Source organism: Homalodisca vitripennis, chromosome 5 (genome assembly GCF_021130785.1).
Source record: "Homalodisca vitripennis isolate AUS2020 chromosome 5, UT_GWSS_2.1, whole genome shotgun sequence".
Classification (NCBI taxonomy): domain Eukaryota; kingdom Metazoa; phylum Arthropoda; class Insecta; order Hemiptera; family Cicadellidae; genus Homalodisca; species Homalodisca vitripennis.
In genome coordinates this window covers 131,145,970-131,169,675 of record NC_060211.1, presented here as the reverse complement: position 1 = coordinate 131,169,675, position 23,706 = coordinate 131,145,970, and the positions used below count along the sequence as shown (strand labels likewise).

Genomic DNA, 23,706 nt, shown 5'->3' with positions numbered 1-23,706 from the left:
TTAAGTACTTGGGCTACCTCGTCGGTGGTGATGGACTGAGGGTTGATCCCGATAAGATCAATGCGGTTGTGGAAATTCCCACCCCACGGAATCAAAGGAAAGTGAGACAATTTACGGGCATCATGGCGTCTTGGTATCGCCGTTTTATACCCAATTTCGCTCCTCGAATGCATCCGCTAACGTCACTTCTCAGGAGAAATACCAAGTTTGAATGGACTGAAGAAGCAGAAAAGGCATTCCAGGACATAAAATCCTGCCTGATAACAGCCCCGATATTGTCCTTGTCCAGATTTTGCTAAGTCCTTCACGATTTCCTGTGATGCCTCTGGCGTTGGGATAGGTGCGGTACTTAGCCAGGAGTACGAACATGGAGAAGGAGTCGTGGCCTACGCTAGCCGTTACTTTGACCCGCCAAGAACAGAAGTATTCAGCCACGGAAAGAGAGTGTCTGGCGGTGATCTGGGCTGTTGAGAGGTTTCGGCCATATGTGGAAGGTACGAGGTTCACCGTGGTCACCGACCACTATAGCCTACTCTGGCTAAACAATCTGAAAGATCCGACTGGACGATTGGCACGCTGGGCTCTCAGACTCCAGCCTTACGACTTCCGCCTAGTCCACAGGAAAGGCCAGGACAACGTTAGTGCCGGATCTACTATCGAGGACAACTCCACCTGAACCTCCCCACTGAAGAGACCGTGTGGTGTGATGCCATCCATTTTCCTCCAAACTTAAGGATCATTGGTATACTCACCATGCTGCAGAACGTGTTAGCTAACCCAGAACAGTATAGCCAGTGGCGAACTGAGGATGGAAAGCTTTGGAAGAGAGTGACCACTTTGGAGCCTTCGCTACAAGATGATAATTGGAGATTGGTTATCCCGAAAGATCTTCGTTCTCAAACTCTAGCCGAATGTCACGATAAACCAACCGCTGGCCACCAGGGCGTTCTGAAAACCTACAAAACGGATGCAGCAGCGTTATTACTGGCCCAAGATGCGGAAGGATGTGGCTACATTACGTTGCTCGATGTGATGTCTGTCAGCGCATAAAATACGACCCAACAACTCCCTGCTGGTGTGATGGGAACACAACGTGGTGTGAACGCTCCCTGGCTAATGATTGCTGCAGACTTAATAGGACCATTACCTCGGTCATTGAAGGGATTTAAGTATCTGTTAGTCATCACCGATACTTTCACTAAGTATACTGTTTTGCGTCCCTTGCGAGCTGCTACAGCGAAGTTGGTCTCCAAACACTTAGAGGATGATATTTTCATGGTTTATGGCGTCCCGGCTTACATTATATGCGATAATGGCTCTGAATATTCATCGGAAAGCCGATGACCAACCTTGCAAAACAGTATAACATCAAGATCCTTTTAAACGCCAGTCGCCATCACCCAAGCCAATCCGGCAGAGAGGGTGAATCGGGACATTGTTACTATGTTAAGGGCATACGTGAAAGACAACCACCGAGAATGGGACAAGTACATACCTAAGCTAGGATTTGCTCTTAGGACAGCGTACCACGAGACTACACAGTATTCGCCAGCGTTCCTGAACTTCGGGCGAGAACTCGCCACTGCTGGTGCAGGATTTGAGGTTCTTGAGGATGGCTCTGTGGTACCTTCTCCAGAAGATTCAAGGCATTATGGTGACAAGCTACAAGAGCTGAAGCACATTTATACAGAGGTTGCTGATAGGTTAAAGAATGCCCATGGACGGAGAGTTTCGTCGCTATAACCTTCGTAGAAGACCTGTACACTACCGAGTGGGTGATGTCGTTCTCAAAAGGAATTACCCACAGTCGGACGCAACAAAGTATTTCTCAGCGAAGCTAGCACCTAAAATATGTAGGACCCCTTTTTGGTGGCTGAGGAAGTATCTCCTTTGGTATACACCCTGGCTGATATGAAAGGTAAACGTATCGGGAAATGGCATGTGGCTGACCTCAATAAGGTTCATCAAAGTGAAGAAAATTTGGGAAAATTTTTCTACAGGCAGGGGGGTATTTGTGGTACGTGTGCAGTTTATGGTGAGTTATGGTATAAATAATGTAGAACTGATCACTCTACATTATATAAATTTCAATTCATCAATGTCGTAGCGCGCCGACATTGTACCAATTATACCAAAGCCCGTACGTCACTCTTGCCTGTTCTGCATAAAAGAATAGCCCATTGAGTAACCTTTTATCTCCGGTGGACTGTTCACACGCACGACCGGACGACACGCTGCGGCAGGTGAACTTATAACAAAACAGCTGGTGGATTGATTAGTGAGGAAGCTTGCGAGTGACTGGATTGCGTCGGTGCTGTGTGTGTCTACGAGCCCTTCAGCTTCGCTGGATTTTCGGGAGCCGACTAATAAATTGGCAAGGTGAACTTACTACCATATATTTTCCTTAGTTCTCGTCACTCTTACGTGAATTCAATATACTAATTTTAAAGTTTAAAAACACTACTCAAGATTATAGAATCACTCAACTGAGCCTTTGGAAAAACTGTTAGGGTTTGAATTGAACGTGTAAAGCTAAAACGTGGCATTTACTTTTAATAGTTAATAATCTTACCTAATAATTTTGTTTAAAGTATTTGTTTCAAAAACCAATTACGCTAACTATGTTGACAACATTTCTAAGAGAAAGAGGTAAAACTTATAAAATAGTACATATGTTGAGAATTAATGTCACAACTTGAACTGTTATAACTGCAATGTTTTTAAATGTTTTAATCGAAGAAAATTAATCTCTTTTATAGTAAAGTAAGTATTTAATTATATAAAATACATACAAGTCGCATAAAATACAACCATGATTGACATATATTTTGTAAAAGACCGTTTATAGTCCTAATTTAATGTGTCACAGTTTCATGTTAGTACGATTACAATTAGTTTCAACGTTTGTTCTTAATGTATCAATGTTTATTTGTAATAAAAGTCAAGGTAAATTATTACCTCAAGCTATTAATAATTAGTCTTTGATATCACATTCAATTTATAAATTCAATTTTGTTATTATACTGCCTATTATGTTAAATCATATTGTGTACATGTAGGGTACTTTAACTGTTTATTATTTTCGACAGTGTTTATTAGCCTTTGATTATGAACAGTCAAGCTTACAATTCTCATGATTTTATAGCGAGAAGTTGCATAAATACAGGTGGATTCATTAACCTTAGAGTATTGTTGCTTATTCAGCTGGAGAGACATTCTAGCATAAGATCTGGTCTTTGCTTCAAACGAACTAAAACCGAATGTGTTTATTTTTAAATGTTTTCATTGTTGTTTTTCATTGGTATGTAAATGTCCATTTCAATTGCTACTGAGAACTGTTGTTATCTGATGTTCTCTGTTGGTTGAACATATTAATCAGGGCTTTTTGGGATTTGGTATGGGTACACTTCTGGACTGCGCCCGGAGCTGGTGGACTTATTGCCGAGCCGCTAGTGGGTACTCCAGCTTGCACTACCCTGACACTGGGATCTGCTCCTAGCCGTGCCGCCTTACACCTACCACTACCGCACCGCGGATCCGCTCTTCCGAGCCACGGTCTGGACCGGACGTAGTAGGCCTTTTGTGTTGTGACTCCCAGTTGGTGGTGAGTACAGACTTGGATTATTTCACAGAGTGCTCTTATGGATTAGTGAGTCGGACGCGGACTGATGTCTAATTCTGGACCAGGAGCCTTTGTATTGTGGAAGGAGCCCTTAAAATTTGGTTCAACGCTACCCTCCAGACGTTAACTGCACACCTTAGTGCATTATAGTGTATCTTTAGTATATTTACTTGTGTCGTCTATTATTTACATGTCTAGGCCATTTATTGCATGTGTTTATTGTATTTGTTTATGTATGTTGAATGTTGTTTTTTGAGGAAGTGGAGCGCTCCCTACCATAAATAGAGTTCATTTAGCCATTTGTAATTCTCTCTAATAAGTGGTAACATTGTATCTTCGCTATATTTGTTGTTGATTATTTTCTGTCTAAAGCATTTACTTACTGTAAGGCTGGATTACTTGTTGATAATGTCATACAAATTCCTGCACATAAATAATTAGTTTAATTGCAAACATTTGAGTGTTTTGTTTCTTTTGTTCAGTCCTAGTAACTGGATTTAGATAACCTAGCATAAGTATTAGGGGTCTATATTTTAACCTTATATTCAGAATATTTCAATACAACTATCTGTGTAATCCAAAGGCCTGGTTGACAAAAAAAAATAGCTTTAGTGTATGGTAGTAAGGAGCCTGATTGGTACTTTCCTTGGAGCAGGGGTACTCTTCCTTGTTGGAGCCCTGCCTGTTACCTGTCCTACAACAAGGTGGCGCCCTTTCCCTCACCGAGCAAACCTTAAAGAAGAAGAAGTACTAATCGTAGGTTACCCTTTACCCTTACGGCGCGCTGTCAAGGACCACCCCTTTCTCCACTGAGTGATACCGGACATTTGCACAATTCCCCTAGGGGAGAACGTTGCACTCTCTTCATGATATTCACTTTTTGAAATTAAAATCTGCAGAGCTGATATATCAGTCATACAAACAACAAGAGTTCAAAGTTTAAGCTCTGGTATCAAGAAGTAGTACACCAGGATTTACGCAGGCATTTCATCCTTTCATGATCAATAGTGGCTCGCAGTTTCAAAGATACATTAAGTACATCAATAGTAATCCATAAAGGCCCGAACTTATGAAAGCACCCCGCAATATAAGATGTAACTATTTTTATATTTACATAATTAGCATTAACTTTCACAAAAAATGGCCGTCATGACTTCTGTATTTCATTGTATTTTATGTTTTAACATTTTAAGCATATGCAATACTTGTCGAACTTTTATGCTTCATGCTTCTTACTTCATGCTTGATACAAGTATCAAATATTTGTATGCATTAAAAATCATTTTGGACTCAAATATTATTTTATTTACTGCGATTGAGTTATGCACTCTAACACTGCTACAAACAGTCATTGCAAAAATTGTGAATTTTGTTGGATCATCAAGATTTGTATTGTAATATTATATTATTTAATCATATTTACACTCAATTTCAGTTCCCTCCAGTAATGTTTATGCTACGAAGACGTTTAAGGCAATAAATGGGCAGGTTTTCTCATTTTTGAATGAATTTGGACGAAATTACTGACATTTTCAATACACAATACTGCTTTATATCTTGCAATAATGATTAACTATTATCATTATTTAACTATGTTAAATCTACTTGTAAATTGACCGGTGCTTTATGATTTCACGAATCTTTTTTTCCGTTACTGCAAGTTACTTAGATATCAATCCAGAAGGAAACGTGTTAAAGGACTATAATACACCATACTTTAAGTTCTGGACAGCATAAAGATTAGGAGATAGAACAAGCTTTATATGATCAGTTAATATGACCACCCATACGTCTCAATAGAGCATCATATATATGATGGAGAGGGTCAGACTTGAAGTGGGCGGTATCGCAATAACTATAGAGCTTCATTACACGTGGTGATTCATATTGCCGTAATGGCTTTATTTAACGAGTCAGCCGACCCCTTCGTTTAGCGATCTCAGTGAGACAGGCTTATAACGAAGGAGATTCTGGTGAGCCCATATACAGGGTGTTCAGTAAAAGTGGTCCAATACTTTGGGATTTTGTTCTACGCATAAAAATGAGCATAAATGTTTATATGAAGGTACGACCTAAAACCTTGTTTTCCGTCTATCTGCCCGTATGTGTTTTTATAAAAACAATTATATCTTTTGAATCAGTAAAGACAAATTATGAAGCTTAAGCGTTTTATTAACGTTTGGGAGACCTTTTTGAAAATAAATTACGAACCCTATCATTTTACCCATTTCAAAATGACGGACGTTTTATGGTTTTGAGTAATTTTCATGGAATAATTTAAACGTCCACAATTTTGGAAGAGGTAAAAGGAATATCTTATTTTCAAAAAGATCTACCACAGTTTAATACAAGTTTCATAACTTTGTCTTAAATTGTTCATAAGACATAATGTTTTAAATAAAACACACATATAGACAGATAGACGGAAAACTACAGGTTTCAGGATTTACCTTCATATGAACTCTTTTGCTCATTTGTATGTGTAGAATAAATTCCCGGGAAGTATTGGAACACTTTTACTGAACACCCTGTGTATGATTATTTAAAATTCGAGAAGGTAGATCGACGCCCGATCTCGGCGGGGGTCATTTCATGTCCGTTATCGAACCCGGATGACATTAGAATGAAGAGCAGTTTCTAACTCACCAGTGAACTTGTTTAGTGAATTTTATAAATCGCTATGTCTTCTACCAAGATACCCGTTTATGTAATTGTGAGCGTGCTTGTGCAACTGTTGACGTATGAAATTTTATCGGGAGTTTTTTTATCAACACATAAAGCTATCTTAATGAGATTGTAATGTTTTAAATCATTTTTAAAGGTAATACCTACCTTTTATCTACAAACTATTTTATTCTCTGTAGTGTAGAGCTAAAAATATATTACTATACAAAATTATAACTTTTAACGCTTTGATACGTTTTAATTTCAATCCCCACAAAAAAACCTCAGATTACAATTGAATCGCTTAGAGGAACTTCTTTATGTATTTCAGGAAATAATTAAGTCGTGTTTTTATACAATACACATTGGCACACAAAATATTTACAAATATCTTATTCCAGGTTATTATGTATCTTAATAAACTGAAAGGTTTCGTAAGACGAAGTATCGATATATTTCATTATTCAGTTACAATTATCGTGGAAGATCAAAAAGACAGCCGTAGGAGATGACTATAATTTTTTCATAGCACACATGTCTAGGCATAATTCATTCAATGTTAAACAGCCAGTTGAATGATAAGAATAATAATTACTAAACTAAAAATCTGTGATTGCCATTTATGAATCTTCTAATAATGGATTTTTTCGTCTATAAATATATTTAAGGGCATATTTGTACGCCTGTGGAATTTTAATTTATTGCACTTAACGTTTTAAGAAGAAAACTATCCAATCCATTCGCAATTTTATCACCTCTCCAAGAACCGAATCCATGACCACTCGGTTAGCGAGCCGCAGACTTACCTTGAGATTGCATGATTGATGAATGTGAGGGGACTACAACAGTAAAGACACAGGTGCGATCTCGAAGTTGTCTGCTACTCCCATATCACCAGGTGGCAGCCTTGCCGTGTAGGATGGCTGACAAGGCCGCTTCTGTACGTGTGATATACGCTGATAGCTGCTGATGGCAACATGACTGATTCTTTATATCCCTTGATCTCTCCACCCGAGGATGAGTTTCATGAGTTCATGAGTTTATTAAACACTTTTTCACCACTGAAGAAAATATCATACCCTGGAATACCATGAGGAATGGTCTATTTGCAGATGACAGGCGGTGGAAGTGGAGTTCCTGTATATTAATATATACCTGTAAATCACTAGGTTTCACTCTACGAAAATTGCCAAGTACTGAGATAATTCACCATTGATGCTCTGTTTCAGAAAAAGCAATGTCGAGACTAGTAGTATTGTCTCGTCAGCGTGGCCTACAGTCGTCCAAGTTTTTCATGAGAGTGGACCTAATTTCTCAGCTGTTCAGGAGATAGAGACTACCAATCTTAAACAATTGCCCCCAGAGATTAAGGATAAATAAGGATCAGGTCATTCATCCAACTTTCCTAGACTTAAATTATTTCAGAGATATAGATACGCAGGGTGAGGTAATCAAACCACCTCTACTAGGGTAGTGGCTGAGTCTTAATAATAACCTGAACTGTGGAAAACGATCTCCAGAAATGTGGGACGTGTGTGGAGACATGTAAACCATTCAGCTGTCTTATGTATGTATCGGGTTTATTAAGTGGTGGTCAGATTTATGGGTACCAGCAAGAATCCTACAATTCTCGTCCTTCTCTATTTATGCCTTTACCATCATCACAAAGTTTAAGGGCAATATTATTGCATACCTTTCCGCAGCAGTACTCGGGTAGGTCAGAATTTCGGAGTTTAGAGATTGGATTGTCTCGTTTGGATGTTCTGCTTATCTTGGCATCAGACTGACTTTGAAATTGTATAATTGCACCTTATTCCGGGCTACAGTCGTATTTTGATCATAGGTGTATACTACTACTGCTAGTATACAATCGATATATAATACATTCACTCTCAGATTTTACACAAGTAACTTTTGTCAAACTCTGTATTTAAAGTTAGCAATTATGTGAAAAGTTCACTTACAATTAATTATATTTGTTCGCAATAAAAACTAAACATTTAATTAAAATTACGATACGTTGGTGATTTTGAAGTTCTTTCATACCGAAATAAATAGGTAGAAACAAAATGTCCAGATAAATTAATCCCCGCGGTAGGCACGTGTATCGTGAGATCGGTATAGTGGCCTGCATAGTGCACGTGTATCACGGATACTTGTGCGGTCAATCCATTCACTCACACCTCACACGAGATCTGTCAGTAGGTCAAGACGTATAGCTCGCCATTGCACAAGGGTATTCAAACTAGAATTTTGTTCTTTTCCTTTTATTTTCATTTATCACACTGATTATAGGATTTATTTTTAACAACATAATTGGTTTCACTGTGGCAATATTAGTGATTGATTAAGTTTAAATATACCACTCCGATGTGTACACAAAATCAAGAGTTATTTAGACGTACTTAAATGTCTAACACCCACAGACATTCTTGGACTTTTTAAAGTAAATTGTTAGTATTATAATAACAAGATACTAAAAATTTACATCTTGATGTTGACAAATCACACACTCACGACTTGACGTGATTCCATACCAATAGATCCTATATGCTATTGGCTGAGAGTCAGCGAAGGCTATCATTCGAACGATTGCAAAACTTTTATTTCTGTCTTCTATCTCTCTGTTTGTCTGTCCACAGGATATATAAAAAACGAACTGACATATAAAACGAAGCATGAAACGTCATTTCTATATTGGCAACATGGAGTTCCCTGATGGTACATATCAATCCATGGGATTTAGTGAACAGCGTCATTGAAAATGTTTACTTCGGTCTTATACATAATCATGACGATATTGCAAAGAGAAAATCTGAGAATACAAAAATTTTTAAACAAACTGAGTAGAATCATACGTCATTTTAACGTTTAAAATAGTAACGTAATTATAGATTTGAAATATTCCTTGCGGGCCTCAGCGAAGTCTGTTACGCGACACAGAGGGTAGCGTGTCCCTAGCTTGTTTAAATGGAGAATTACCTAGGAATGCCTTGTTATAACGCGGGATATTGCGTGAGAAGCTACGGATAAAAGATAACAAATTAAATTTTGGAATAATTACTACAACCAAGTCAGCGCTTGTACAATGAAAGTCGGTTATTTCGTCTCAGATCATATTTGTAATAGGATTCAGATTGTGAAAGTATTTCAAATATGTAACTAAAGACGAAACTTCTTTTTAAGCTGAACTAATTAATCACATATTTAAATTTTTCACTTAAATAAGTGTAATTATTGTGTTTCTCAGCCATTTGAAATACCTCAAATTTTCTTCCTTCAGCAATTTTACGACTTAAACGTAAAATCTCGCCCAATAACTACTAGTAAGTATATCTATTAGGCTTTTACATCCGGCAAGGTTTCGACGGCAGCAGTTACACAACGGTGATCGGCAGCAGTTAAGTGGCCGGGCGCATAAAATAAATCAACACTGGAGAGGGCGCGGCTTGTAGAAGGCACACCCGCATGTAGTAGGACTTGACTTGTGGATATGACACAATGGCTTCATAGCTTTGGAGCGGGAGTGAAAATTCGTGACAATATCTGCCTACGGCCTTCAGCCCACTTGTGTGAATGGCTATTGGTTTAACCAAAGCAGTGTGTGTAAAGCGTTTCGTAAGCATTTTGATCTTATTTCAATTTGTCTGGGCCCAATCCAGCTCTGTTTGTTAAATGCGAACTGAATATAATTGAGTATTTATATGGAGTTCACCACCGTAATATAATACAGTATAGTACGTTATAATACTATATTTTACTATCTTGGATGTTATAAAACGACATTGTGTATAAAATAAGGTAACGGACTATAACACACAGATACGGTAACTGTTAACTCTGATGATTATCGTCTTCCTACAGACTAGCTAGAAGTACAATTTACAGGCCAATAATATTATTTCGTCGTACACAAGGTGGAAATAACATATGTGGTTTAAATTACAAATACATTCCAACAAAATACGAATAAACCAACTATGTTCATGTGACTGGTATTGTAGTACGTATGCCTGCAGTTATAGTGATAAAACAATCTTTTTAAAGTTAAAGTTTCTGAAAGTATCCTTGAATAATGGATATGTATCAACAAATTATATTATTTATTTATACAAATTATTCGAAAGCAGTAAAATTATTTTATAAAGTTCAACAGAAATACAATCCAAAAAATTTACTTAATATATTTGAGAAGTTTTCAAAATTCTCAAATTTCTAGAAAATAGATAAAATTGCTACTGAATTTTTTATAATTATAATTTATACTTTAAGTGTGAATATATATTAAATTTGTTTATTGAAATTAAATTCTGCTTTTTCCATTGATACAAATGTAGTTAATGTAAATGAAAGTCGTTTGACAGGTATTTGGTCTTTGGTCTTCCGATCATATGTTGTTTGGTTATTTAAACGCATATGTGATAGACACGGCCAAATATAAAATAATTTAATTGTAAAAAGTAAGGGCTTTGAGGTGTAGTGGTCGCACATTTACCGGGCAAGTGAGAGATCCGGGTTCGAGTCCCGGTGGAGCAAGTACTTTTAGTGATTCAATGTTTATTGAAATTATATATATAACAAAAATAAGATCCCAAGAGTCGATTTATATACGAGGCTCGTACTTAGGCTATACTCTTTACATTAATTTAATTTCCCTTATTACAAACTAATCTCAAGTATACTTGCCAAAAATCACTTGTTTGGCTCTCTGTGCGTCTCGTTTTTGTACAGTTTCAGTAATCACGAAAAGAGAATTCATCTGAATTTCAATGGGTGGAAGAAATAACCACTAGAGCTATAAGGGCTGCGCGGACTTCGCACTCCGCGAATATATCCCAGTTTCGAGTCGATTGCTTAAAGCAGAGGCCATTATTGTGAGACCCAGAGTCCGCTCTACCATTCCTTTCCTTGCCTATTTACATCCTTACTCACCTCATTTTCCATTTAAGTTACTAGCTACGAAAAATCTATTACTTTAGTTCAGCTACTACGGCAGAGTCGAACCGGACTGCCCACTGTGCTGATGGCCTCCCTAGTAAGCCAACCACGTCACCACCGCTACAGGTAAGGATAGACCATAACACTTACCATTATTATAAATTGTAATAGAGACGTCTGGTAACGAACCTGACATGTATTCTCGTCCATACCGGGTAATTGGAATCACAACCTCGCCGGTGTATCTCACCAAGAAGGAGTTGTTATGTCGGAATGTCAACAGGTTGTGTTTTTTATTTCCACGGAAACTTGTCTACTGCTTAGGTTACCACTGGTTATTTGGCTGTGAATGAGTTGAACTAAGAAACTATCTGAGCTAACATTGGCGACACTATAGTAGCCCGCACCGAAATTGTCCGATGACATCCAAGGCGGTGTTGCAATATCTCTTCTGACAACCAAGTGTTCCCTGTATTTGAGACGGATCAGTACTCGTAAAACTGGCAACAGTGTTGGGCGCGGGGTGTAGAGGGGTGAGAGAGTGGGGTTGAAACGTGACAGCCACCATCGGACTATTTTGGGACGGGCTCCTATAATAAAGTCCTAGTTGGAAAATCATTATATATATAGTTAATCAGTATATATATATATATATATATATATATATACATATATATATATATTACCTGAGAAATTATTGTCCAGGCCACCTAGAGTAGTATTTAAGAAAATGCTTGTAAGGGCCAAAATTCATGTTGGAAAAAATTCTGAAAATTTCTCTTTTGGCTATGAACCATTTAATAAACCAAGTTTTGGTATTTGCAAAACTATGGATAAGACCGATCAATTCCAAAGTAGTGTCACTAAGAAAACTTAATTATCTAAATTCAAAATTGTATTATATTATATTATGTTATTATTTTAAAAATTTAACAACTAATCAAAACTTGTTTAGTTGTCAAAATTAATTGTTATTTACATTTAGAAAGTTTATCATCAGGTGTTTCTCTTTTGTTTGTTTATTTCATTCTGTGTATTTTTAAAAAAGTGTTCCTGATAAAGTTGTATAATTACAACGAAATATTGTACAGGAAATAATTGTAGTTTCTTTTAAAACTGCTATAAGAGTATAAGAGTAATTGTCGAATATTGTAATAGTTTCCAGAGATCGTGAAGTAATTCATATCAATATCGTGCATTATGAGTATCATAGCGTGACAGCGTAAACTTATAGCCTGCGTCGGTAATTGTTACTAGGTTTACCACATGCACTGATGTCGAGAGAAGTTTATATCCAGTAATTCTGCTAAGAACTACGATTCGAAACATGCAGTCGCTTGCTTTTACTATTTAACTATAATCGCGTATTTAATCAATTTCCTATTGTAGTTTTTATTAATTATTAATATTATTAAGTTTATTAATTACTATGAATAAATTATTTATTCGGTTTACAAATGCTACTGTAAGGTAATTAGTAAATTACAGCTTACTAGTGGCTCATATCGGCAATTAATGCTTTTGCAGTGAGTTCCTCTATACTCTTAAACGACGTTTCACTTTCTTTTACGTTTCATTAAAAAAGAACTAAAAATCGATAATCAATAATATACGCAATGGTTACATCAGATTTTGTTGGGATGATAATTCGGATAAGTAGAATTAGTAGTTTACTGTTAAATGTAATTCTAATACAACTTTTCTATAATTATCCATTTTTATAGGGTTAGTAGTGTTACATAAAGTTATTAATTAGTCTCTTTCTCAAATTTTAATATAACCTATCACTTATTCTGATTTACCACTACAATACAGTCATTTATATAATTTTTTAATCACTTCTCTTCCTAACATAATATCCAGTAAAAGGTGTTATAATATTTAGTAACGAACCATTCACATGGGCTATCTATTTCATATAATTCACTGTTCACGCTATACTAGGTACTATAGAAACTGTATATTATATAATTTGTTATCTGTAGAAGGTTATAGGATAGATTCAGGATTCATATTAAGAAATGCATTGCATATGTTACTTTTCAAATTTTTAATCAGCTGATTATTTGTTTTAAAGCATTTATTTTGTTTACTGTTAATCATAATATATTGCATAATTATTGTTATGATTTGTATTTTTCTATGTATTTATACGCATTTGATGTAACGTTATTTGTTTTATTATATGCAATATATTATATATTAGTATATTTTATTGTTTCATATAGTATATTAATTGGAATATATTTATAATGACTCAACTTGTTATAATATTTATTACAGTTCGTTATATGTATATGTTATTTGTATTGTTATTATAATTAGAGATTTTATAATGTTATCTGTTTATTTATTGTAATTCATATGAATTGTTATTGTTGTTATTTGTATTAATAGTTTAATATGTATTTATTATTAGCTTATGAATGTATGTGTGAATATGTAGACTTGTTATTATGGTTATCATATGTGAAACTTGGATCTGGTATGAGCTGGGAGTCTGTTGGTGGCATTTCTTTAGTTTAATATAGTATAATTTATATACAATATAAACACTGTATGATAATGGTAGTAGCAGGATTTGGTTTGTTAATTTAATGTGCAGCCTACCAAATTATATTACAATTTTATGTGATATGTGAAATAAAGATTCAAATATTATGTTTCCTTATTCTAATAATTTTTATATCATCTCCTTCTCTGTTGATGATCTATTTTGTTACATTCAATATTAATTATGTGATTAGTTGATTCCATGTACATGTACATGATTTAATTTACATCTCTCTTAAAACAAATGTGTACATGTGATAAAAATATAAAAATACTCTTACAGGAAGTCGCAGTCAATACATTTCAACTAAGAAGATCATTAAAATAAATAAATAGTAATATACGCAATGTTTGAATCAGCTTTTGTTCACACCAGTTATTTAAATCGAACAATTAATAATAATTTTTTATGGAGATTTCTGAAACTTTACTCGTCAATATGGTGGAACCTGTGTAGTTATTGTTATATATGTTATATTGTTGTTTTCTCTGTAGTCCTTGGCACTCAAGATTTAAGATAAATTACGTAAAGCTATATTTTATTTCATATCTCAAAACATATCCTGGACTTTTCGCTTACGGAATCAAATATATAGACTGGCTAGTATAATTAATAATTTAAGTAATCTTTAAGTAAATCTAGGGCGGTATAAGTGGGAGGAAACTAGTATCGGACAAGTATAAGAACCAGGCCCGTATTCAGACCGGTTTTTTCTAACAATTTTACCGGGCTCGGGCCTGTCCCACCACACTTACAGGGGCGGGTGGTGGTACATGACGGGGACCGGCCCCTGTTTCTTTTCCGAAACCACCTAAAGCTGAGTACGGCCCTGATAAGAACACAGCTCTGTTCATGCGGGCAGTAGTCCAGACATATGTAGTATCCAACAACTGCTTGCAGGTTACTCAATAGTGGCCAAGCTACTTGATATTTTAATTTGTACTGTATGAATAAGATACATTTGTTAGAATGTAACACAGTAACATCTTTAATAGTTATGCTCAGCTTGTTCATAAATATAATTATTCTGTTGGACTCATTTTATATTGTCTTGTTGCCATCATAGTTACTCATAACACCAATTTAAAAATATTCGCTAACGCTCAGGAAAATCCCAAGGATCACCACCATCCTCGACCTTAGTATTGCCTATATAGAAATGAAGCACGTACATGCAAAACTTAAGTCGATGGGACAGTTCGTTTCCGATATGTGGTGTAAGCAAGAAGACAGACAAAAATGAAATTTTTCAGCCCCTATTAGCTTCCGCTCAGCCAACAAGACAGCGTGGCGCATGTATTGAACAGTACTGTTTTTAGTGTTGTAATACACAAGGATTATGTAAAAAAGGTTATTCTTTTCTTATGAACAACTTGGTCTAAGGATATGTTCTGAACTCTGGTGAGCTAAGTAGCTAACAATGTAATTAAGACAGATATTTCACTTCAAGGTCTTGTAACGTTGAATTTTTTAGCAACTCTGTTTTGGTAATTTAAAAAAACTTTATTATAACTAATTTTGAAACAATTTGAAAGAGTATACACTTTGTAATAAGAAACTGTGAAAAAGTAGGGTGCTCTAAGACGTCTTATTTTATTGAATTGGTAACTCAAATGGAGGTTCCTATTTATAAATACTGAGTTTCCTACATGTTTTGGAAGAGAATAAATATTGCTTCTCCCTACGAAACCATCATTTTACGTGTTTATTGATTAAATTTATATGTTTAGACATATTCAATTGTTAAGAGAGCCAGAGGATATGGACTCCTGCTATAGCAAGGAACTGGTATTTTATCTGAACTTGATCAATCCTTGACTGATATGGTTTGACCTGGAAACTCGGCGAAATTACATGTTATTTTGTGGGCATATAATTCAATGCATTAAACAATTAACCTACATATAGCCTAACCCTTTTTCATTAGTTGACAGGAATAACGTTGCTGACAGTTGAATATAGAATTTTTAATTTAGCTCCAGTTCACCTTTCTTTTATTACAGCGTCTGGTAACTGAAGCTGTCTTAGACTGGACTCCTGGTATCTGGAGTTATATTTGTCTGAGATCCAAAGAAAGTCAACGACGAAGAAGCTCAAATCGAAGCATTTACATCGTTTCGCCATCAGAGATCCTTGTAAAAAGGTAAAGTGGTAGTCTCATTGTCTTATCAGGTACACAATTGAGTGCACAACGATCTGATGGATATGATCTCTAAGCACTGGAGCTAAATTCAAAATTCTATTTAATGAACCTTCCTACCATAACTACGTTATGTGTTGAATTGAGCTACAAATCTTCTGTAAAGACACTATTATTCATGAACAGTTTTACCTAGTAAAAGTAAAAAAAGTAAAGAATGTCTTATTTTACCAGGCGAAGTTAGGACTAAGAAGCCCTCTCTAACACTAAATAATAGTAGATGTATCTAAATAATAACTAAACTTATTTAAAACTACAATTCGTTATGAAAAAGAAAAACAGATTATTGCGTGTTGTGAGTTGTTTCTATAATATGTTATTTCACATTTTCAACTCAAAACTGACCTGATATAAAGCTTTATGGGATAATGTCTTGAGACGACTGGGTTGAATAAAACCATCAGCTTCAAGGGAGTGACGGTCACGTTCCCCTGTTAACCTGTTCTTTACCAACCAATGTGGTCAGCTGACCTCTCCAACACCAACTTACAACAGCTGATCTGAGATAAGCAGGTAGTGTCGGTGCTGTCCAGGCCATGTACGGAGTGTGTCGCGGTCATTGTAAGCTTGCAGATGTAGTCTACTAGAGGCACGAGCTGTTGAGTAATGATACTGCAAACATCGCAGAAAATTTATAAAATTGATATGTGTGTTTTATATACGAAATTTCCAAATGTCTTCCACCCTTCCTCTAAATATAGGATCAGACAAGTAGTTGATAAATACACAACTTGCCACCAAAGGAGTCGATTATTCAAAATCTTTAAATAAAATACGCTTACACGTCAAAATCGGTTACACGCTTACACGCTTACGCTAAAATCAATCACAGACTTCCAAAAAATATTTTTTTTTAACACAACCTGTTATTATTTAGAGATCGAGAACCAACTCAAAAAGTATTTTTAACACGAAAGAAATGTTTACTTATGTTAAAGACTAATGACAAAAACAATTCCAAGGAATTCTATTTTTGAATGCATGAAATATTTATCAAGGAATTTCTCAATAGATGTATTGTTTGTTCTTTTCTTTTGCTATAGATCGCACTCAAAAACTATTTTAGTTTTCGACTCGATGATTCTCCCAGCGCTATCAGTTTGAAATAAGTACAAATTTTACACTTACATACATAATCTGAAGGTAATATTATAAATAGAAATTAATCACTAAATGTATTGCTAAGCGTTGATCTCAAGAAAGCCTTGAACAATTTGGCTAATTATTTTTAATTTTTTCCGTTGAAGTCACAAGAACGTTTTGATGGAGAGAAAATTAGGAAAAGTTTGCCTGAACCTTTAAGAAATGAAATAACATAATTATAATATTTACCAAGTGTAACCCAAAGTTAACTGGCACTAAACAGCTATTGGCACATTCAGCTGTCGTTCACCAAAGAGCTATTTGTTTACATTTAAATTTCATAAAACATTAAATATACAATGCTTGATCAGCAGAGTACTTTATATTGCAAATATGTATTTACTATATAATATTTCCTTTATATTGCATCAGTGATGAATAAATTATATAATGCATTGGAAATTCTATTTGAACGCTGTTATAAAACCCACCTTAATGAACAAAGCTGTGAAAAGGTTCTCGAAACTGGTTGGCTCCCTTGACATTTTTTATGTTAATCTTAATTGCGTTATTATCTTAATTTTTATGTCTTTCCAGTCGGAGTAATTATATATATATATATATATATATATATATATATATATATATATATATATATATATATATATATATATATATATATATATATATTCTTCATCGGGACAAAAAAAGCTCCCGATAAATTCTAACTATGACACTTGAAATATATTAGATTGGAATTAGATTAATAGAGCTGGAAGTTGATAATTTTTTAGCCAAGTAAGCGTTGAAAATCAACACACATATTTTTTTATCATGCCAATGGGGCAAACTCAACTGTAGAACTATAAATAAATTAGACTGGAAGTGAACTTAAATGGCTGGAGCTGACTCATTTACTTCAATATCTTTTTAGTCGCACAATATATTTTCTATATTGGGAACAAATGTGTAATCTAACTACGGCACTGAAATATGTTAGACAGAAATTAAATTAAATGAAGACACTTTTTGATCAAAGTTGGTATTACTTTCTGTAATTGTAGCACAAGGCAAACAAAATTATAGCACCGAAATACTTAAGTGAATTTAAACAGACGAAAGCAGACATTTTTTTATCAAATTAGGTTTTTGAGATCTATTATTTATACAACATAACATAAAATATAACCAGTGCGAATTTTATTTAAATTTTGAACCTCTCAGCGATGGATATTGAAATATAATATTTTCATAATAATATGTCTACTTCTGTTTGAACAATATAAGGCAATATCACTTCTATTATCACTAAGAAGGCTACGCGAGAATTGCGTATGAATCCGTGGGTAACTGCTATTGCTATAATAAATACCTAATGTAACTCTGAACAGTTCTGTAAATCTATTATGACGCGAAAATGGCTTATGACATACGTAATTAAAGAGCAGTTAATACAACTTATGGTACGCCTTTGTCTACCAATGGCCGTACATCAACTCTGCGGGTGGTCCTGATGTGGTTGGTCAAACACTGACCGCACCTTGACCTCCGACTTCAAACACATTTGCTTCATTAGATTGAGGTCAAGTGTTTGCCCGGCTCTTGTAAGAATGTAGGTAACTGTTCTGATACATTTGACATGTCTTCAAAACCAATTTAGGTTGTTTTTTTTTTTAATAAAGGCTTTATTATAACATATGTAAAGTCTTTTTTAACCTTAGTTTGTCCATTCCTAAAAGCGAAATCCGGTGTAACAATGCAGAACAAGTCTAAATTATCCAAGACCAAATGTCGCGTAAAAGGCATCTTTGAAGTTGCATGCAAAATATCAATTCTATAGCTCATTCTGGTATCTAAATATGCAGTGGGAAGAAAAGCAGACAGACAGGCAGAGAAAAAAGAAATTTTTACAGCCCCCAAGAAAACTGAAGAGAACTTTACCAGGTAGCTGAATCTTCAATGATGCTCGTCAAATCCCATAGATGTCGGACATACGCCATTCTATGCCCCACGAAAAACTCATTCCAGTCTAGGCCTATGTAGAAATGAATTTTCATGCAAAATTAACAATCTACAGATGAAAACTTTCTTGAAACATCTTTTTGGTAGTGTGACTACACATACGCTCAGCCAAAAACTATCATCTCACAATAATATTATGAAACACAACTTTGCCTATATAAAAATGGAGATATGTGCAAAATTTCAAGGCCATAGCTCAATTCGTAGTCGTTACGGAATGATTGATGTATTTATTATTTATAAATGTGTTGCGGTCAAGGCCGGAATCTTTAATCATTCAGACAAATTAGGATAACAAGTGGGTAGAGTGTTTCAGTTGTTCCGAATAGCTAATAAGGTGTTAGTTTTACATATCAGATCAGATCCTGTATACTTTATGAAAATATTTACTAGTATTACCCATATAGTAAATCTACTATCCGCGCATCCTATTTTAATTATTTATAATTTTATGTCTTTCAAAGTAATTTCCTATACATAAAAAGCATTTTAAATTACTAGGAGCAAATTTTAACAATATTTGTAGCACATATTAGTAAATTCAGAATTTATTTTTTAATGATATACAGTATTTATTAAGAAAGACACGAAATTACAATATCATGTACGAAACCTCTTACGAATCTAGATTATTCAGTGGTAATAAAAATCTTGTAGTTGAGGCTTCCTTTCTCGTCCAGCAAATTATGAAACATGAAACCAGGAACAAACAATCTGTTTTCACCATTTTTTGGGTCCATGTCTAACTTGAACTTCGTCACAAAATGAGTTCCTCCGGAGGACAATGTCACATAAAAGTCATTCTGCGGTTTACCGCTCAGTATGGGGTAAAAGGTCACGTTAAAAGTCTGTTTTTCTACGTCGTGCCTCTCAATCATCCAGAAGAATATTCCGTACGCCGACAGCACAGAGACGGTTGATGTGATCTTGTTGGGGATGCAGTTCTGGAAGCCTATTCCTGGATTGTTTTCGCCTATCACGTGAACTATATGTCTGCCTTTCATATGGATCAGGATTTCGTGCCCGAGACCGGTCCAGTCACAGATTTTACACCCGGTGGGTCTGTACCCGCAGTACTTCTCGTGATCGTCACCCGGCTCTAGGTACTTGCCGCACTTCTTGTACCTACACAGGACGGGAAGGGCTGCCACCACTTTGTTGGCGTACCTGGAAGGATTGTCCTTCACAAAATGTTTCTTGCACTTTGGACATTTCTTAAGATCTTTACGGCAATGGTTGCAGAAGAGGTGACCTTTGGCGCACTGCACAACTTCGGCCCTTACATTCTCCAGGCAGACGGAACAGCGGGAGATCTCCATCAACGACTGGAAACTGTGCCTCAGCACTTCCACTGGAATATCGTCCTGGAATATAACAATATCAGTAGGCTACCGAATATCAGAAGTGTATGCACCAAAAAAAGTAAATTGTACATTTGGTACCTTAAGTTTCTTTTCTGGGGGAAAATGGAAGAAACTGCTATAGCTGATTTAAGTATGACATGCACGTGTATTACTTTTCCAACACAAAAGTTACAAAATTAAATTAATAATTTTTATTGAAACAATCAGAGTAATGCAACTGCTAATCTAAGTGACGGCTAATGTTACCATACTATTTTTAATTGATAAAAGGCTGCTTAATTGAAGAAATCAAGAAATGATCAAGGTTAACAAATCAAACGATAAGGTTACATGCAGACGTTTATAAAGTAGATTAACTAAATATTGTCTAAGTTGTTTATTATAGATAAAGCCAGGTGTTTACACCAGATGGCTTGTTATCTCTTAGCCGTGTTTAGTTCTGTTAATACTTATTTATTGTTAAGTAGATTAACTACATACTATTTCGTTGTTAATTTCATTTTGCGAGTTATCTTAACACAATCAGAATATATATGAAATTATAATTCAAATCTACCATTTATAATGTCACCGGCAAGTAATAATATCCAAATAAACTATAGGTATTTTTTTTTAATAATCATTTTTACATCAAGAACAGTATTTTGGATTGTAAGCTTTTTTTAAATCATAATCATGGAAATTATTAAACATCGTAATATACTTTTAGCATTGCTTACTAAATAAATTACAAATTAAATGTGACGAAGTGTATATTCTTTTTTACGACTGTCATTCCTATGTAATATAATTTCTAAAACTTAAAAAATTATAAATACTGATCATAAAATAATAAAACTTGTGTTGTTATTAAGGAACCGATAAGGCCTTAAAATTGTGAACAGTCCTTCAAACATCGTGTTCGTCTGTGTAATCTTGATGGAAAGGTCCTTGAGACTTTAAACTTGGCACATACATTCCTCCTGGTACAAAGAAGAACTCTTTTATTTTTGGGTCCATCCGTCTGTGCAATAAATCTTATTCCTTTCTGTCCTATGTACAGATGCATGAGTGAGATTTTTGAAAACTAAATAACACCTTTCGATAGTGCAGTAGGCTATTATATTCAATCGCTCTAATTTATAAAAGTCGGTTAGGTCAGTGTCTCTATGTTGTTATGCTTTTCTTAGGTAATTTATATTATATTAGTGTTTTTTAATAGAAGTCTAAACTAATTAATTGCAGTCGCTACTTTAATACATTTCACAACTTAATACAGTGTTTAATCTTTTGCCTGTCTTTTTCGGGAATCATCTAGACCTGGTCTTATCTCAACCATTCCGAGCGGTCTAAGACCCGGGACTTTGGATATGAGTTAGAGATAGCCCAGGCTCAAATCCTTTGGTCTCTTTATCAGTAAGTACTTATCGACCTTCACCAACTCTCTCCCTTATTCTGTTTGTTGAGCTCCTCCCACATGCCAGTGGTTCATGATGAAGGGCAGAATAAGTCTAAAAAAGTGGGTTGTGCCCCACCTTTCCAAAGGAAAAATATAAAAAGACCGTGCGATACAAAATATGTTTGAAAAAAAGAGAACACGATTTACGCAGGATTTAATTATTACAAAATGAATTATTACGTAACTGTAACTCCTTAATATTTAATATAAATAATAGTCTAGTTACTTACATACTTACTTACTTGTACAAACATTTATACATATGATTCATTACATTCAGAAGTGAATCCGTTTTACGAAAAATGTTAAAGTAGTATATTTCTGAAATTTTTGTTACATTCATTTTTTTACTTTATTCATTTTCTGTGCCATTATGAATGTGTCATTTTTCAAATAAAAAAGTTTTTTACAAATTTTATAAATGTAGCAGCTATGCTTTAACATATAAGCTAACAAACACGAATGATGAAAGAAACCGTATAGCATTATAATTTTTATGTTGCTAAAGCAACGCAATTCAGAGGAATTTTAAAAAGAGCATCTGACCAAAACGCAAAGTAAAACTTATTTATGGAAAATTAAGGGAAAGTGGATACGATATTGCATACTACTCGTATTACATATTTATGTATATTCACTCATGGCAGTCAAGGTGATATACTTTAACTGATGATAAATCGTACTTATCTAGTACAACAATGACGTAGTCTTGAGATCACGATTTATTAATTATTTATTATATAACCCACAAGATTGGGAAGAATATATATTTTTTTAAGCCCATTTAATTAGAGAGCTGTTTCCAAAACCAACCAACAATACTAAATTATAAGCGTTTGTCTTTGCAAAAGACGTGTTATCTATAACAAGCACTACATATTCAAAAACACTTTTTGTGAATTCATACGCGTATTAGTATATATTTAAAATACCAGTTGGATGATTATATACAGTAATTAACAATATGAAATACAATACTTAATTTCTTAATTTATAAAATTTCACTACACAAGCATAATAATTATTTGTATTCACTACTAACCATATTTTGCTGAGAATTATGTACTCTGTAGATATTTTAGACTTGTATTTCGACAATCACCAGCTTACCACTGAGTGTAAACAGCATCAACAGAGATGAATCTCTTATCTAAATGCTCTTCCCAACCACTCGAAATGAAGATTTGGCAATTCCGTCCAAGTACACAACCACAATAGTCAATAAATCATTGTTCCAATAGTTTGTCAAAAAATCTAAATTTCACAGAATTGTAATGAGATTGCACTGTGTAGTCATTCAGATATGTTTGTATTTTAACGCGTCCCCTCATGACACGATACTCAATACTTTTACTACCTGTCTCCTGTAAATCATGAACTGGTATTATTTTGTACTTGGTATTATTGGTATTGGTAGTTTTTGTTATTTTAAAAACTAATAAAACATTTCATTTCTATTAATCTAACTACTACTGTACTACCATTAATGTGATATGCCGTTGAAAGGGAATTATGTTCCTATTATACCCCTATATATTTGAAAGTCAAGTTAGAACTCTTTTTCTTCATTTCAGTGTGAAGATGTATATGTAAAAAATTAAATAAGAATGTGATTGAAAGGACAGCCCGTTTATAGGGTAAAGTATAATGTGTTTATAATATATTACGCTATAGCAGGTCAAATGAGGCTGTGCGCGGGCGAGACCGGTTGGGTCAGAGAGACCGTAATCTTTTAGAGGTCACGGTGCTCTCTAAAAGGCGTTATCATTCTGCATTTTATTGTTATGGTCTACTTGAAGGACCTTGTCCAAGTTTCTAAGA

At 34.8% G+C, this 23,706-nt stretch overlaps 1 protein-coding gene across 1 annotated transcript; it reads right to left on the bottom strand.

The window, feature by feature from the left end:
* Positions 1-19,613: 19,613 nt before the first annotated feature.
* LOC124363929 (E3 ubiquitin-protein ligase Siah2-like) lies at positions 19,614-23,072 on the bottom strand. Its single transcript, XM_046819201.1, has 2 exons — positions 22,928-23,072; positions 19,614-20,447 (listed from the first exon to the last, which is right to left on the bottom strand). The coding sequence occupies exons 1-2, from the start codon at positions 22,928-22,930 to the stop codon at positions 19,713-19,715; spliced, it is 738 nt and encodes a 245-aa protein (XP_046675157.1). The 5' UTR covers positions 22,931-23,072; the 3' UTR covers positions 19,614-19,712.
* Between the last annotated feature and the right edge of the window lie 634 nt (positions 23,073-23,706).